The 17641-nt window shown below is 44.1% G+C and overlaps 1 protein-coding gene across 2 annotated transcripts in view; it reads left to right on the top strand.

Annotated features, from left to right (window-relative positions):
• The first annotated feature begins 663 nt into the window (after positions 1-663).
• The window catches only part of LOC118006655 (ADP-ribosylation factor-like protein 15), a 401185-nt gene continuing 384207 nt past the window's right edge, over positions 664-17641 (top strand). For both annotated transcript variants that reach the window (XM_034999370.1, XM_034999369.1), the window contains exon 1: positions 664-840. In XM_034999370.1, the coding sequence (XP_034855261.1) occupies positions 793-840 (48 nt within the window). In that variant the 5' untranslated portion in view covers positions 664-792. The remainder of the gene's footprint in view (positions 841-17641) is intronic.

Genomic DNA, 17641 nt, shown 5'->3' with positions numbered 1-17641 from the left:
GTCTACCGTGTCCCTCAAATTTCTCCCCCCCCTTTCACGTGGTGGACAGGGAAATCTGAGGGCAACCTGGCGTTCTAAGGGAGCCTCCTCGGCTACCTCTGTGTCCTAAGCTTCTGTGTACCCTGAGGGACATCAGGCTGGAGCTGTCCGCTTCAAAGATTCACATCCTCAAGGTGGGGGGGAGGGGGGGTGTCACAGGCCTGCCTGTGCAGAGTACATTCCTGAAGCGCCCCCTCGGTGCTGTCTAGAGGCCGCAGAGCCCGCAGGAAATCACTCCGGAGAACGGCGTTGTAGGTGCCGGTGGCTACCACGCCTCCCGCTTCAGGGCTCGCTTCCTACTGAGGACGGGAGGGGACACTACTGCTCTCCCGCACTGGAGCACAGTTCTGCTCCGCTCTACCCGAATAGGCGGCTACGGGAGCACGCACAACTCGGGCAGTTGCTGCGGCATCGGCCGATTTTCCGCTCTTCCCGGCTCGCTCTTCCGCCTGCGCAGCCCTAGCCCCCGCCCTCCGCCCAGCTCACAGGAACCAGCGCCCTCGCCGCTCCCGCGCTTCTCTCCTACCACCCGCAGTGGCCTGCTTTTTATAGGCACCGCAGCCAATGAGCGTTCTCCTTTCCTTCTGCCCGCCCGCCCAGCCAATCGCCGCGCCCCTTGTGTAATCTTCGGCTGCTCGGGTGCTCTCGGCTATTTTCGTTGTTGCTGGCTTTTTCAGGGGCTGCTCGCTCGCAGCCAGAGAAGCTGCTTTTTTTTCCGGGTTCGGAGCCGTTCCGGATGCTTTAGGCTGCCGGATGTCTGATCTCCGGATAACTGAGGCGTTTCTGTACATGGATTATCTGGTAGGTGCGGGACAGGGGTGGCGTGTCGTCTCTCGCGCCCCGACGTGCCCGGTGTCCCTCCGCCTGGAGGAACAGCCTTTTTGCTTGCTTGCTTTGGGATGGGATGCCTTTGGGGTTCTTTCTCCTGCAGCCTGCTCTGGAGCTGTGCTGGGACTCGGAGTGGCGGCCCGCGGGGCGGAGGAGGGGGTGGTGGAGCTGACAGGTAAAGGTGTGGCCCTGGCCGCCCCGCTGCGGGGAGAGGGGCGTGCTGGGGGTGCCGGAGAGATGGGGCCGCGGCGGCGGGGCGTCCTCTGCCTGCGATCCGGTTCTTTGCTTCCCTCTGTGCTCCCCGCAAAGGACTTTCTTTCCTGGGAGGCAGGAGTTTTCTGCTCTCCTTTTAGCAGAACTCCAGGTACTATTAAAGAGCCATAACCAGAATGGCTTACTAAGTGCCCGGCAGCCCCGGTCATTTGGTTGTTATTAGATCTCTAAAGCTATGACCTCGGTCGCGGCGAGGTTTTAAAAGCACATTACCGTAAAGTAGACGGGACTAAACTACATCGAAGCCTGGTCGGACTGGGTAGGGGCAGGCATTGTCCCACCGTTCCTGTCGTGGGTGCCTGTGGCTTTTACCCTGGATCCTAGCTGTTTTTAGGCCAGGCTTGTGCTGAGAAGTTTAGGTGGGAAGTGTCAGCACAATGCTGGGACTGAACATTATTTTAATAATGCACTCGTGTTTTTGTGGAATTATGCAAGCATCATGTATTGTTCCAGAAATTCTGTTTCCCCAGAGCTGCATCTTTGTGTTCAGGGGGAACCTCACTGACATTGGCTGTGTTCGAGCCTATACAATTACCAGGTTTATCTTGTTAGCTCTAAATTATGTAGAGTTGCAGTAGCTGGTTAAAAACATTGACCCTTCTGTGATCTTGTTGGACACATGCAGGCGGTTTTACTGTAGATTGTCCTGGCAGAGATTTGCCAGTGCCTTCTAGGAATTAAACTTACTGCTGTTCTAAGAAAGACTGAAAGCTATCATGATCAAGAAACGCTGGACAAGGACGGGTTTTGTACTGTTTTCTTATCTTGGACTTAACTCTAGTTTATGCGAAGGAAATGTTTCCCCTAAAGCTTAATGGCTTGTTTTTGTTTTCTGTGGGGAAGGATGGTGATTGAAGTAAATGCATGACCTTGTGAATGGAGCAGAGATAAAAAATTGAGTTCAAATTCTGTTTTGTTCATTTGTCGATGTCAGTTATCTTTGTGATAAAGGGACATTATCCACCCACACCTGGAGCTAGTTAAGGAGGTTATCTGATTATGCGTGTCCTTTAAAATTCAAAGTGCCATGTAGGTTAAGAGTTGCCAAGTGTTTTAGATTTTCTAAATTAAGTAACTGATTATTTTGTAGCTTGTCTTATACAATATTGTGGTTTTGTTTTGCAGTCCACTCAAAGCCAAAGTTTGTTGAGGATAATTCCAAATAGGAAAGGGTGACATTACCTGTACTACTGAAAGCTAATTTTGGATACTTAAGTAGTTCCTAAAAAGCAAGTCTGGTGGTTCTGATCATTGTTATTTCTTTAGTGGATGAGTTTTAAATTTACAAATAGCATCACAAAGCCGAGGTGCCAAAACCACCAAGCCACTTGGGGTTCAGGGATTGAAAACTGGTTGATTACTCAGGTTAATTTCTAGGTGGATTACTTAAAGGTGGTGAATGATTGTTAGTGGGGCTTTAGGGTACCTTAAAAGCAGATTAATTTGTCAGTTTAGTAACAGTTTTGTGTTAAAATCAATGGGCCCTAAATTTGACACAGCCTTTTGGTTTCACCTGCCACGCCCCCACACACCCTATTGCGTTGGTACTAAAAAATATCATTTTGTAAATTTAAGCTTAAAAATAAAATCACAACTGCAGTGAAACTGGTAAATAAAAATCATTGGCTAATCCTTGGAGATGAGAAAATCTTAAAGGAAGTAAATCCTGTTTTTATGAGTGTGTCAAGTATCCCCTGTGAAAACACTAAAGAAAATCCTTAAACATGAAGTTCAATTTTCCTGTTCAATTTCAGTTAAAAGACAACTCTTCAGAGGCGGGTTTTTGTGTTTACTTCTTATCAACTCTGAGAAAATGAAGTGCCACACATCATTCCTCCTTTCAAATGGACTCATTTGCTTATATATAATCTTTATATGGTGTTCATTAAAAACCAATTTCTGGAAAAAAATTCTGTTGACTGCATCTGCCATCTTATTTTTAAAATCAATTCTCAAGTTCTTTGACTTCCAGGAAAAAAAAAATGTTCCTTTCATGACAAGATTGGCTCTTCAGATTTTGCTGAGTTTGTGGACTAGCGCTCCCTGTCCACGTACTTGACAGGCATACTGGTGTATGCTATCTTTTCTTTTTTAATCGGTGCTTGACTTTTCTTGTTGTTGCTGTTGGAAGCTGGAAGAGGGAACTGTGTGTATGTATTGTTCATTGTTCTTTGGATGGGATGTCATCACTTTTTTATGTGGAGGAGATTAGAAAGGAAGAGAAATGGGAGAAAGGTAGGTGCTATTTTTAGCAGCTTATAATAGGACTGTGGGTATTGAAACGACTGACATAGCTGTCTGATCTTTGAGGTTGCAGTTGATTTTCTTAAAAGAAATGTTCTCAATTAGAGGTGACCAATAAGGTGAGGGACAGGGATAATGCCTTAATATTTAAGACAGGGCTTTTTAAATTCAGTTCAGGGATGTAGTGGTAATTTGCTAATTCTGAATAAATATCACCGAGTGCCCAGTATTTGTTGAATGAATGAGACCAAGGGACCGTCCTACTTTTCTCACCAGCTTCTAAACTGAGACAAGATAAAATCTGTTTGGATTAGGTATTTTGTTCTGGGGAATGCAGAATGTATCCTTTACACTTGAAGATTATCAAGATACTTTGTGTAGCCTGGGTGGCAATTTAAATATAAAAACCTCTTGTTTTCTGGTTAAGGAAGTAGGCTTAGGAGGCCACACACCTTTTCTCCATCTTCAGGATGGGCTTTAAAGGCCAATGTTCATACCGTCGGGTCTATGGGTGAAGATTTTTCTACTGTTCCAACCGGCAGTACTGGCATCTTACTCTCTCTTGACAGGTAGAACTAGTGAGACTACGTGCAGAGCTTTTGAATAAAGTAGGAGAAAATCAAATTGTAATGAAAGAGAAACACATCTACCAGGTTTTCCTGCTAGGTTGGTTGGACAAAATCAACTTCTAGATTCCTTTCAGTTTCAAATTTTCTTTCCGTCGTAGCTCATGTTGCTTGGTTAGGATTTTACCCTTTTCCCCCCTTCTGCTATCAAAACAGTAAAATTCATTTTGCTTTGTGTAATGCCTATGATGATGGTTAATGAGATAATGGAGGGAAAGAAAGGGATTTATAAACTGCACATTTTTTTTCAGATATAAAATGTTATTGTATTGTGATTATATTGCTTATTCTTCTACCTAAAGACCTTCAAGATTTCTCACTGGTAAATGCTGGGCTAACTTTTAAACTAGTGCTAGTATATGGAAAGATTTGGAATGGTAATCAGCAAGCAGGATGTCATAAGACCCTTGATTGTTTAATACTTATCACATGTTGATATTTTCATCCATTCAACAAATATGCATGGAACCCACTGCTCTGTGCATGACCCTGAAAGTCATGGGAGGATGAGCTCCCAGCTGAGGTCCCCTTGGCTATAGGACTGCCAGGTATGTGGCTCTAGAGGAGTTCGTGGCAGGACAGGTTGCACAAGGGGCATCGGAGAGAAGGCAGCTTCTGATGTGCTCCCTGGCTTTTTGGTAGGCTTCTCATTTTACATGTTTTGTTTTATGGTGAACTAAAATGCAGAGTTAGACTCGAAAATATGACAACTGAAAATGGTTGGTTAGTCTTGGATTCTAATTGTCAACTAATGATCACTGCATTTGTATATTGGGTTTAGAATTTAAGGCCAGGGTTTTAGATTTTCCATATAGATTGGTGAACCTGGCCCAGTTTCTTCGTCTGAGGCTGTACCTGCCATTATAAAGATTTGTGTGTCGGGGGGAAGATCAGATGAGAAGGTAGGTAGGTCAGCAGAAGTACATCACCATCTACAGAATAAAAGCCAACTGACCAAGAACAGAAATTCATGATCTACTTCAAACAACAGAGCCTATAGGTACTAGTAAGTTGTAAATGTGCCTGTTTGAAAAGAAGAGTGAAGGCACATTTGGATTTTATCTGGTGCTCAGTTAAATTTAAAGTGTGGTATGTTTAACCCTGAATGACTGAACATTATAAATTGTATGGTCAAATTGACTATAACATACGGGCCAAACATTTTTTAGACTTAACTGCAATTGGATTAGTCATGTAAATATTCTTTGAATCATAAGATTAAAATAATGCAAGCACAGATCTGCTATCTGGAGTTGTCATGACACAAAAGTTTGAATAACATCTGAGTATTGAGCAGGAACTCTGACATGGAGGCATTAGCTATTTCTCCAGCTTCTGTTGCTGCAGCCTTAGAAGTCTGGAAGTGGAGAGTCCTAGGGGACGACCCACAGGAGAAATGATTCACGTTCTCTGGGAGCCTAAGCCATGTGATTGTTGGCATGCCAGGGGGTGGAGGGAGTGAAGCATGAGTTTACTTATTGAGCACTTACCTGTGTGCCAGATGACGTCATAAATGCTTTCCTATGTAATGGCATTAAAACGAGGGTCAGAGAGGTGGTGTCACTTCCCCAAGTTCACATAGCTAACAAATAGAGCTGGGTTTGTAGCCTTCCTTCCAGCCTGGTGTTGAAGCTATTGGGAGACCGTTGAAAAAAAAATTTTTTTTTTTAACGATTTTATTTATTTGACAGAGAGAGATACAGTGAGAGAGGGAACACAAGAAGGGGGAGTGGGAGAGGGAGAAGCAGGCTCCCCGCTGAGCAGGAAACCTGATGCGGGGCTCGATCCCAGGATGCTGGGATCATGACCTGAGCTGAAGGCAGATGCTTAACGACTGAGCCACCCAGGCATCCTGAGACCGTTGAAATTTGTACAGTGTATTTCATGTGAATACTATGCTGCCGCTTAAGTAAAGGGTAAACAAACAAACAAACAAAAAAACCCAACACAGGGGCCTTGAGGCTGACCAGGGTTCCCTGTTCTCAAGGACTTGGCTTTGCTAAATGACTGTTAAGGAGAAGGCTGAATATAAACAACTGTGTTGTGTCCTGAGCTTCCTGTCCCACAGTGTCCTGACTCTGGTCACTGAGGTGACTGCCCTTCACTATCTAATGTTTCATCAAGTGACCACAAATGGATTTCTTGGCCACCCTGTGAGCCCCCTACTGTCACTGCAGGGGCACCTTCTTGCCTGTCAAAAGCCCTAGTTCTTTTTTGAAGAGGTCACTGAAATGGAGGACCTAGTTGTCAGTTTGTCTGATGTCTGCTGTGCTCCTTTATCACATGCTGCCAGGGAAGCGAGGCTGTCCCAGCAGACACTAGGCCCCAAGTAGCCTCTTGCTTACAGATTTCAGTTGGGCAGACTCCCCTGATACTCACTATAAATAATTTGTTTCTGAGGTAGACTGGAAAGAAGGAAGGATTTTTAGGGAAGTTCTGCTAAGTGCATGGCAGAGAACAAGGAAACAGCAGTTTCCTCTGATAACTTCTTAAAAGTTGAATTAAGATGGGCTTTTATTTTCAGGTCTACAGCCCCCTTTATTTCTGCTGTGGCTCTCCCCCTGGCATCTGCCCAAATGCTTCCAGTGTTTGGATGAGGCTAGGAAGCTGAGTTCTTGTTGACCTTAATTTCAAGTGTCTACAAAGTGTCTGAGCATGTTTACTTCTAGCAGGGCTGCCTTCAAGGGCACGAGGCTGTGGGGGCCTAGGCCTCGAAGGGCCCCACACTTGGTTTAATGCTCTGGGCTTACCATCCTCTTAATCTTTGATGCTTTGCAAACATTTTCATTTTGCACTGGCTCTCAAATTATATAGCCAGTTCTGACTTCCAGTGCTAAAGTAAAGACATGTGGATAGCCCTTGAATGGCCCCAGGGTGATGGCTATCATTGGAGTCTGGCCCCTGCATCAGGGCAGGGTCCCTGACCATCTTGATCACCACCACCAGAATCAGAGGGGACTGTGTACCAAGGATGGTGCCAAATGTCTTGCTCCTGTCGCCTCACTGCATCCTCCCACCAGTCCTGTTAACCAGATACTACCGACTTAAAAAACACAGCCTTAGAAAAGAGGGAACTTGAGGTCAGTGAGGTGGTTATTGGCCAGTGGAGTGTCAGGGCTACCTGGTGGTGAGCCTAGCTTGGTGGATTCCAAGCCCATGCCTGGAAGCATGTAGTACTGCCTACCTAATAGTTGTTGAGAGGACGAGTGCGGGGGGCAGCAGAAATCACAGACACAATGCTGGCAATTGAGGGGTCACTTGATTGCTGTCCCGTGTCTTCTTGGGAGAAGCCCTCCCAGGAGTGTAGGGACAGCCCAGTTCCTGCTGGGGCAACTGCGTGAGTTTGTGCCTTCAGGTGAGTGAGCTTACTCAGGGATTTTGCTTTCATTTGTGTAACTACTTTCCTCCACTCTTTTTGCATAAACGTTGGTGTTCTGCTTTTTGGCTGACAGCCTAACACATCTACATGGTTTTGAGAGGAACCATTTGAAAAGTTGAATTTGCAGGCCAGTCTCATTTATCAGGTTCCTTTGTACCTAGATTTGGTGGGCACTGTTCTGACCTCTGGACTGCTTCTCTCAGGGTTGAGGACTTATCTCGAGTAATTTTGTCCCTGTCTCCCCGAGAGGGATTCCTGGGTGTTTTTTCAGTAGGGTAGCTGCTTCCCTGGCCTCACTCTTGGGGAAGTGGATGACCGTATAGAGTCCTCCCAGGGCCATTGACTGAGGCACAGAAGGATTGTACTGGTTCCTAATCATGGAGTCAGGAGCTAAAACAAAATACAGTTCTTTCAAAGTTTTATTTTTAATACAAGTATTGGAAGTACAAGTATTCAGAAAAGTACAGAAAATAATAAAACCTACTTCTGTGTACCTACCTCTGATGAACAGTTGTTAACATCTTGCCATTTTAACTCCAAAACTGCTTTAAAAAACAACAACAACAACACAACTTTAAGGCTAGAGCTAAAGCCTGCTCCTCCCCCTTCTCTATACTGAAGTTAGTGTCATTCTCATTCAGTGTTTTTGCATTTTTACATTTGCATGTATGTATAAAGAATATACTAACTAGGTTAAATATAATTTTACAGAAATTGTAACCTACCACCCTTCTTGAAACTTTTCTGTTTCTGAGATCAATAAATGTTGCTCGTATATATTAGTGGATACTTGTTTTTTGGTTTCTGGTTTGGATATTACCATTTATGCTTTTATATGTAGGGATCTTATTTGGATTTTGTGAGCAGCTCAGAAGAGAATAGGTGTTGGTTTTGAGGCATGCTTTGTATATGTTTACTTCTTAGTACTACATGGTGAATCCTATAAATGAAATTTTATTTACACTTCAGTATTATGATTCCTGTTTTACAGTTGATGACAATCATTTTCTAATACTGTTAACATATCTACATGTATATACACCTATTCTTGCCCATGTAGGGACAGATTATTTTGGTACCATATTATTAAAGTAAAAGGAAATTTGGAAAGTACAATGCGGGGGAGAAATTGTAATCCAGTAACCCAGAAAGAACCAGTTAACATTTTCAGCCCTGCATCATAATGAAGATAGTTTCATAACCTGCTTTTTATTTCTATGAATACTTAACATTTAAGTTTCTCTTCATTAGTTTCCTGCATTATATACTGACAAACCATAATTTTCTTAACTAGTCACCTTTCCATTAAGTATTTTATATTTGTTCCAATTTTGGCTGTTATAAATAACACTGAAATGAATATTCTGCATAAATTCTGGATATTTTGTGCTAGTGTATTGTAAGGAGTGGTAGTTCTATGGTACTTAAATGAGTCTACTACCAAAAGCAGTTCCAGTGACAAGTAAGTTTAAAAACTGGGTCAAAGTAAAACAAGTTTCTGTGTTGTACAGCCTTTAATATGCAGATTACATGGTGAATCTCTCCAAGAGGGATTATTACATACAGTGTTTCTAATCATCTGGGGTGTTTTTGCTTTATGATCAAATTCTAGAAGTAGAGTTGTAGGATCAAAAGATAACTGCATTTTAAAGCTTTTGATACTGATTAAATAAATTGATATTAGTAATGTACTTAGAACTGTGCCTCCATAGAATCAGCCAGTGTTTAAGGCAAAGTTACATAATAAAGTTTGTGGTGATGATGATGATTAATTAATACTTGAGAATTTGCTCTCTGGTCTGCAGGAAGTGCTTAATATGGGATTCTACTGTTCCTTTAGCCCTTTCATCAACCCTGAGCAGTGTTGGAGTATTTATTCCTGTCTTGTGGTTGAGGAAACCGAGGGTCAGGGGGAATGGAGTCCTCACAACTGCCTCAGTTGTCATAAAGGTTGGTGACATGTCCATAATCTTAATCTGTACCTACTATTGCGACAGAGAAGAAAAAGAACTTTGAAGTTCTTTATTTGATTCCTAGGTATTCCGCTTATTACCTGTGTGATCTAAGGTGTTTTCCAAATATCAGTCCATAGCAACATGGAAAAATCAGGAAAGTGTTGCAAAGTAATCATAAATTTAGAGACTTAAACTTGAAATACTGCTTCAACTTTTTGTAGATGTTAGAATATATGGTCTACTCTAAAATTAGTGAATCATAGTGTCTCTCTCAAAATGTTTTTACTTAGCAGAATAAAAAGATGACATTCCTATATTAGTCCTCAAGTTTGTTTGGATGAATGTGTATATATATTTAGAATGTACTTATTTCTAAAATGCCAAATCCTGGGAACCTGGTTTAAGACCGATTACTCTGAACCACAATTTTCTCATGTGCAAAATTCAGACAGCATCAGAGGTTGCCTCTGTGATGATTAGCACTAATAAAAACATAATAAACTGTACTTAAAAAAAATCACATTAGATTTTTCTATACTGATTGGTATGAGTCCATATGACTCAATGTAATGGTATCAATAGAAGTGTAGAGAAAGCGAGTCTCTCTAAGTCCTTGATTTCTCCCGCCTCCTGCCCTGCATCAGTGACACCTTGAGGATTTTTTTCCTCTTCAGAACTGGCAGTGTACAATCTTTGTGGAGTTAACTAAACATCATGTAGGAACACATCCTTTCATGTACATTTTAAGAACTGGACATTAAAAAGTTGTCCTTGACCTTGGATAAAACATGTTTTTTGGTCTGTTCTACAAAAAGAAAAGTCCCAAAAAGAATGTTAAAGTTGATTTTTTTTTTAAACTATCACTTTTTATTCCTTCTTTCTTCCTGTTATGATTCAGAGATTTTTTTGAAGATCTCAACTATGACTAGTAAATAATATTTATAAAACAAGTGCTTTTTTGAGGGTTGAATGAGATACTGTATTGCACTGAACATAAGGTGTTCTATAAAGCTACAGTGCAACTATCTTTTTTCTAATTTTTTGTTTACTCAATTTTAATTGTGCACTTGAAGTTATACCTCAAGTCTTAAAAGTACAGCTAAATTTATACATACCTGTATCTTGTTATCATCCCCAAAATGGAGATGTAAAACCTTTCCAACACTCCAGAAGGCTTTTGTGTCCCTTCCTGGGCAGTACTGACCTAGATTAGTTTTGCCTGATTTTGAATGTCACATAAATGGAATCACAGGTATACTTAGGATTTCTTTCAGCATGCCTGTGTAATTCATCCGCATTGTATGAATCAGTAATTTCTTTTTTTGTTGCAGTGTAATTATGAATATATCATAACTAGTCCATTCTCTTATTGGGCATTTAGACTATTTTCACTTTGAGGATATTTGGATCGACTTCTACCAGTATAAGAGTTGCAGTTATTTTATATCATCACCAATACTTATGTCGTCAAGCCTCCTCGCTACCCATTCCGATGGGTGTGTACTCCAAAGAAATTAAAAGTTGCCAAAGCTACTTCCGTATGTTCAGGCATGAGAATAATGTAATACAAGAGGATTATAAGGCACATTTCTAATTTCGAGAAGTTACTGGCCATATTCTGAAATGACTGCACTGTTCAGCTGTGGGTTCACTTAGATTCTGACGTACTACAGTGGTACATGGGAGTTAATTGACCTGATTTTGTTCCTGACTTTGCCACCAACCAGGTGTGGAGGTTTGGGCAAGCCAGTCAGTCTCATTAACTTGTTTCTTCATCTATAAAAAGATGGGATTAATTACGTAATCTCAAATGTTTATTTCATTTCAAAAATTTTTAGTCCTTTTATATCCTTCCTGGAATAGCTTTCTTCCATGCTTCTAATTTTATTAAGTGATAGAGTTGCCTTGATGTAATTTATCAGTCATTCACTGAAACAACTTTTAATTTTTACGAGCCTTTTCGGTTCTGATGTGGTCCTGGCACTAGGGATATATAAGTGAGTGAGCCACTGGCCTATTGTCAGGGAACTTACACTCTTAGAGATGAAAAATAGGAAATTACATTTTGGAGTGGCATATTTCATTTAGAGGGAAATAAAGGTTATTGAGGGAGTGTGTGAAAGGAAACTTAACCTAGACTTGAGGGCCCAGGAGAGCTTCCCAGAGGAGTCATTTTTAATCTGCAGTGACAGGCAGGGCCAGGCAGAAGGAACAGTTTGTGCAGAGACTCGAGGGTAAGTCACCCCATCACTTCAAGGAACTCCCAGGGCTCGGTGTGGCTGGAGCAGAGTCAGGAGCAGTAGATAGACAGGGAGCTGCAGAGCCCAGCTAGGGTCACATCATGGGAACCGTCAGAGTTTGCCTGGACTGACCTGGGCAGATCTGGCTGCCCTGTGAGGGATGGGAAAGGGAGGCCAGACTGGAGCAAGAATACCAAGTTAGGAAGATGTTTTCCTGGTTCAGGAATGAAATGATGGTATTCACCACCAGGAAGAGGAGGACAGATCGACAAAAGCAGATGCTTTTAAGAATTGCTGGAATTCCGTAATTGGATGTAGGAGGCGAGAACAAAGATTTTAGAGAATCCTTAGGTTTTTGGTTTGAGCATTATTCTGGTTCTCTATTATTGCGTTAACAAACCACCTTCAAAGAGTGGCTGCACACAATAACTAGTTGACTCATGAATCTGGAGGTAAATTGGGGCCAGCTAGAACGGTTTTGCTCAGGATCCCTTAGGAAGCTACAATCAAATGGTGACTGGGGTCATCTCAAATCTTCTTCATACACTTGTCTTGCGTTTGGGCTTGGGAACAGCCAAATAGCTGGGGGCTTGAAGAGCGTGGACTCCTGGGGCGTCTCTCTGCATGTGGTCTCTCTCCATGCTGTGTCAGCATGATTGTACTTCTCATGCCCAGGCTGAAGGCTCACTGTGAATGTACGAAGAGAAACTGGCAGAAGCTGCCAGTCTTTTCTGCCCTAGCCTCAGCAGCCATGCAGCACCAGTTGGACTGCATCTTGTTCATCAAGGCAGTCCCACAGGCGAGCTCAGGGGCAGGGGCAGGAGATGGACACCACCTCTTGATAGGAGGAAGTTGAAGAATTTGTGGGCACCTTTTAAAACCACCACAGGTATTGGGGTGGCTAGTGGGGTCATGTACTGGGATAGGTAACCCTTGAAGGAATGGCGTGATAGGGGAAAGTGAGGAATTTGATCTTGGTTGAGTCTTTGAGTTTTTGCTGCTTGTGCAAAATCCGAGTTGAGGTTTCATGTAGGTTGGTGGGAGCTCAGAGAGGACTTCTGGAGATGAAGTAAAAAACAGTAGGTCACATTTATTATTACTTGCCATAGACTGTATTATATTATCACGTGGGAGTCACAGTGTTAAGTGTTTTTCATGTATTCCTTATTACTGTTATTTTAGAGATTAGAAAAAACGGGTCTAGGGAAATGGAGTATCCTGCCCGGGGTGCACGGGAGCTAGAACTTGAACTCTGGTCGGGCTAATTCTCTGACCTCCCAGTCTTCACCACTTAGATGATACCTGAAGCCATAAACAAGCCTGGCCGGGGGGTGGGGGCAGGGGGGGTCGTGCAGAGTGGGAAAGGAGGAGTCCCCAGAAAGTTCAGTGTCTCGGTTAATGCTGGCAATAGTAGGCAGGCAGTTTTTGTGGGTTCAGAAGAAAGGAAAGGAGCCAGAAAGGGAGGCCGAGAGAGAAATGAAAGATTGGAAAAAAAAAAAACCCCGGGGAGTGTGGAGTCAAGCAGGCTGAGAAGGGCTACCCTTTCCAGAACGAGGAAGTGGCCAGTTGTGTTAAATGTTGCCTCGAGATCATGAAAATAAGGAGGGAAAAGTGGCCACTGGGCTGGAGTCTGGTGACCCGGGCCAGGGTGCGCTCAGGCCTAGGGGGAGCGAGGCGCTGCCGCTGCTGCCTGAAGTCTGTCAAGGAACTGCCCGGTGAAGGGGGAGAGGACAGAGCCAGAGCTGGAGCGGCCGGGGGCCCGAGGGGCGCCCCCTTCCTCCTTACCTTCGACCCAACATGAGACGGAGAAATGCTGATGACGTAGAATAGGAGGTCCCTTGGCTGATGGTGACTGAAATGTGAGGGGATAGGGGCTTGAGCTGCGTGGGCTTGGAGCTCAAGAGCCGGGGCGAGTGCTGACCAGGGAACCGGTAGTGTTGGTCACTGCGCACTGTTGACATCAGAAGCCATGACTGAACAACGACCTGAATCTGGCGGGGTTGTGAAAACAAATATTTTTTTCCTTCTAGACGTTTAGGACAATGGCAAGACCATGGTTGAAGTGATAGGCCATGAGCTGAGTTATTGGAAGGAAGGGCAAACAGAAGGTAAAGGATGAACAAGGGACTGGTGGTCTTGATGAGGCTGAATGATAGGTGTCATCGGGAGTGTTCAGAAAACTGGAGGGAAGGAGAGTTCAATGCGGTCAGACAGAAGGGTATATGAGCTTAAGATCGCAGAGGTAGAGCTGTTCTCTGAGGGGAAGCTCTAGTGTGGCTGTGGTTGGCAGTGGAAACGATGGGAGGTTAGGGGAAGAAGAAATACAGCCAAGGCTTTGGATAGAGTATGCTCATAGATGGCCCAGTTGCTAGGACCATGGCAGGACTCCAAGCAAGAGGCTGAGCCAGGTTCAGATATCCTCAGCGAATGAGGTGAAGGTCGGTCAGTGTCCTTGACAAGGAGAAGTAGAGAGCACTAGATACTAGAACTCCTTGCCCTTAGTCTTTTTTTGTTTTCGTCCTTAAGATTTATTTTAGAGAAAAGGAGCATGCATGGGGGGAGGGGCAGAGGGAGAGAAGCAGACTCCCCGCTGAGTACGGAGCCTGACAGGGGCTCTGTCTCAAGACCCTGAGATAATGACCTGACCCGAAATCAAGAGGCAGATGCTTGAGCCGCCCAGGCGCCCCTCCTTGTCCTGAGTCTTGAGAGGAGTAGGAGTGGTCTGCAGAGCCTCGGGGATCTCAAGGGAATTGAGGTAGGCCCCATGGTGGAGGGGATGTTTCACAAAGCTCTTGTGGGTGTAGCGGAGTTTCATGATTCACCTACTGCTTCAACTGCCAGGTTATGCTGCCCGGCTTCACCTTCACTGTATCTTTGGCAAGTTACGTCTCGGTGCTTCACTTTATTCCTCTGTGAAGGGGGGATAGTAAGAGTAATTCCCCCTTGGGTTTGGTGAGGATTCACTGAAATAATACATGTATTCTAGAACAGTGCCAGACACCCTCTCCTCTGGTTCTTCCTCTTGCTCATCGTTGGAGCAGAAAATGCCTGCCAATATCAACAATGAAGGTATTTTTTTAAGTTGAGGTATAATTGAGGTGTACAACACAGTGATTCAATATTTGTATAGATTGCAAAATGAACACCACAATAAATCGAGTTAATATCCTTTACCAGGCATAGTTAGAATTTTTTTTTCTTGTGGTAACTTTGTATATCTATCAAATATTCAATACAGTATCATTCGCTAAAGTCACCATGCTGTACATCCGTCCTTAGGACTTTTTAATTTAATAACTAAAAGTTTGTAGCTTTTGACTCCTTTTACCCATTTGCCACTGTCCAAACGCTGCCTCGGGCAAATACCATTCTGTTCTAAATATCTGCGCACTTGTTTTTGCCTTTTTTGAGTCCACATAAGTGAGGTCCTATCATAGTTGTTTTTCTCTGACTGCTTCACTTAGCATAATGCCCTCAAGGTTGGCAGGCACTTTCTAAGGGCCCTATGAGGTAGATACTAGTATCAGCTCCATTTTTCAGATGTAAAAACTGAGACCTGGCATGGTTGATCAACCTGCTTCAGGAAATACACCATGGCAGAGGGCTCTCTGGAAAGGCTGGGGAGGGAGACTAGTGTGAGGGTGGCTTGTTGGAGAGGAGGCGCAGAGCAGTGTGGGGTCAGGGTAACTGTAATGTGAGGTGCTTTCCCAAGGTAGGTGCTTGCCCAGAAAGACTTTGATCTAGCAATTCTCTGGTTAGGCGGTTGGGAGAAAGTTAAGTCCAAGCTAGTTGTGCTATGGAGGGGGGCCTGGTTCAGATAAATAAACCCACAACTCAATTCTTAAGACCTTCTGCCTATACTTTTCTGCTAAGAGGAGTTGAGCTTCCAAGGGCGCCCTGGTCCCTGGAGGGGGAGGAGACTGGACTCCTGGGGGATTTGGTTGCTGTATCTGTCACACAAACCTCATTTCCTTAGGGGGCTCCCAGGGTCAGGGTCCCTGCCCCCAGGCTCCCGGGGCAGAGAACTGGTGGTCTGAAGTGCTGAGTCCAGAAGCTGTTGAAGATGGTCCAGGCTGAGGCCTTTCAACTGGCCTGAAAGCTGGTCTCAGGCAGCTTGTGGAGCCAGTTTTTCTGAAGGCAGCCTGCTTGGGGCTGTTTTGCTAGGGCAGCCTGGGAGGTTAGTCTGCGTGTGCTGTGTCTGGAGCTATTGCACAGAAATCTGGATGTGTTTGTAAAGCCGAGATGGCCCGTATGATCCTGACTCCACCCCCCACCCCCCCACCCCCTTCAAGAGCTAGGATTGCAGAAGTAGTTTTTGGTTGGCGAGTTCCCCTTTTCCCTCCTAGTCTCATTTAAGTCGTCTTCTCCCAGCCTTTCGCTACCGAAACTGAATTGAGGCTCCTTCCAGGGCTGCTCTGGGGGCTGCCTTAGACAGTTAGACATACTGGATGCTGCAGGGGTGCCTGGCCTAGGGGGTCACGTGGCTGCAACCCAGCTCCTGCTCGGCTGGCTAAGGTATCCACTGTGCCCAGAGGTACTAATGGGCCAGCCACGGCCCTGCCTCAGGCCTTGGTTCCTGGATCTGTTACAGGACAAAGCATGGTATGTCATAGTGCAGGGCTGGGTTGTGGGCCTCATTGTTTCCAGAGCCTGGCATGGGTACACAAGACGGCTGAGAGGCTGTACAGAGAACGGTAAAGGACCTAGACCTTGGGGGCCACACTGCCTGCTTTTGCATTCTCTGGTTGTCACCTGCTGTGCATCTCTTTGCCCCATGTTCCTTGTATGCAAGATGGGCATAATAATAGTACCTCCATCAGAGTTAAAATATAGAAAGCATTTAAAAGTCTAGTATCCTAAGCACTGTTAAAGTGCTATTATTGAACTACTCTTCTGCTATTATTGGACTAGGACTTTCTTTTTGTTTTTCTTTTTTTTTTTTTTGTATGATAGATTTCTTCTTTTCATTAAAGACTTTTATTTGACAGAGAGCATAAGCAGGGGGAGTCGGAGAGGGAGAAGCAAACTCCCCACTGAGCAGGGAGCCCAAGGATCATGACCCGAGCCAAAGGCAGATGCTTAACCGACTGAGCCACCCAGGTGCCCCTGGACTGGAACTTTCTTTCTTTCTTTCTTTCTTTTCTTTCTTTTCTTTCTTTTCTTTCTTTTCTTTTCTTTCTCTCTTTCTCTCTTTCTTTCTTTCTTTCTTTCTTTCTTTCTTTCTTTCTTTCTTTCTTTCTTTCTTTCTTTTTTTTTAGTTTATTTTTTGTCAGAGAGAGAGAGCACAAGCAGGGGGAGCTGCAGGCAGAGCAGGTAGAGGGAGAAGCAGGCTCTCTGCCAAGCAAGGAGCCCGATGTAGGTAGGACTCGATCCCAGGACCCTGGGATCATGACCTGAGCCGAAAGCAGACGCTTAACCGACTGAGCCACCCAGGCGTCTCTGGACTGGAACTTTCTATGTGAAACAAGGACTTAGGGTACTCCTGTCACGGAAGAAATTTTAGTCCGGTTCCATTCATTTTTCCAATGCCAGCTTTTCAGAAATCTTCCTACCTCCATCTAATAAACACTGTACAGAGTACTGGGTTAAAGATATTGTAGCTGCTTAGTTAGTGTTCTAAGTGGCTGCTATTTCTGATTTCCAGGGGTGAAAGGTCCTGGCATAGCCCACGGTGGCCTGCACCTGTCTGTAGGCCAGCTGTGCTTGGAGCTGCGACCTGAGTTTGGCTAAATGAGATGACTCCCTTTAAACTTAGCAGGCACGTTTTCTGAGGTCCTTCTCTAGACTCATGGTTCCAACAAAAGTTGAGAATTCCAAACAGTTTGAAAGTCCAGTTTCTGCTTTTGAGATCTTGTCCCCCTAGCATGTGCTTGCTTTGCCAGCTCTTTTATCCCTCCTTCCTTAGAAATGTTTCCAGAAAGGCCACGTGTGTTGTAGAGGACAGAGTACTGGGCTTATTGGATGCTGTTGCAGTTCTTTGTCATTTGGAATTTTTCTTTCTTTCTTTTTTTTTTTTTTTTTTTAAGATTTTTATTTATTTATTTGTCAGAGAGAGAG

Source organism: Mirounga leonina, unplaced genomic scaffold (assembly GCF_011800145.1).
Source record: "Mirounga leonina isolate KUSES-001 unplaced genomic scaffold, KU_Mleo_1.0 Mir_98, whole genome shotgun sequence".
NCBI classification, from domain to species: Eukaryota; Metazoa; Chordata; class Mammalia; order Carnivora; family Phocidae; genus Mirounga; species Mirounga leonina.
The sequence above is the reverse complement of the archived record's forward strand: the minus strand, read 5'-3'. Positions and strand labels throughout refer to the sequence as shown.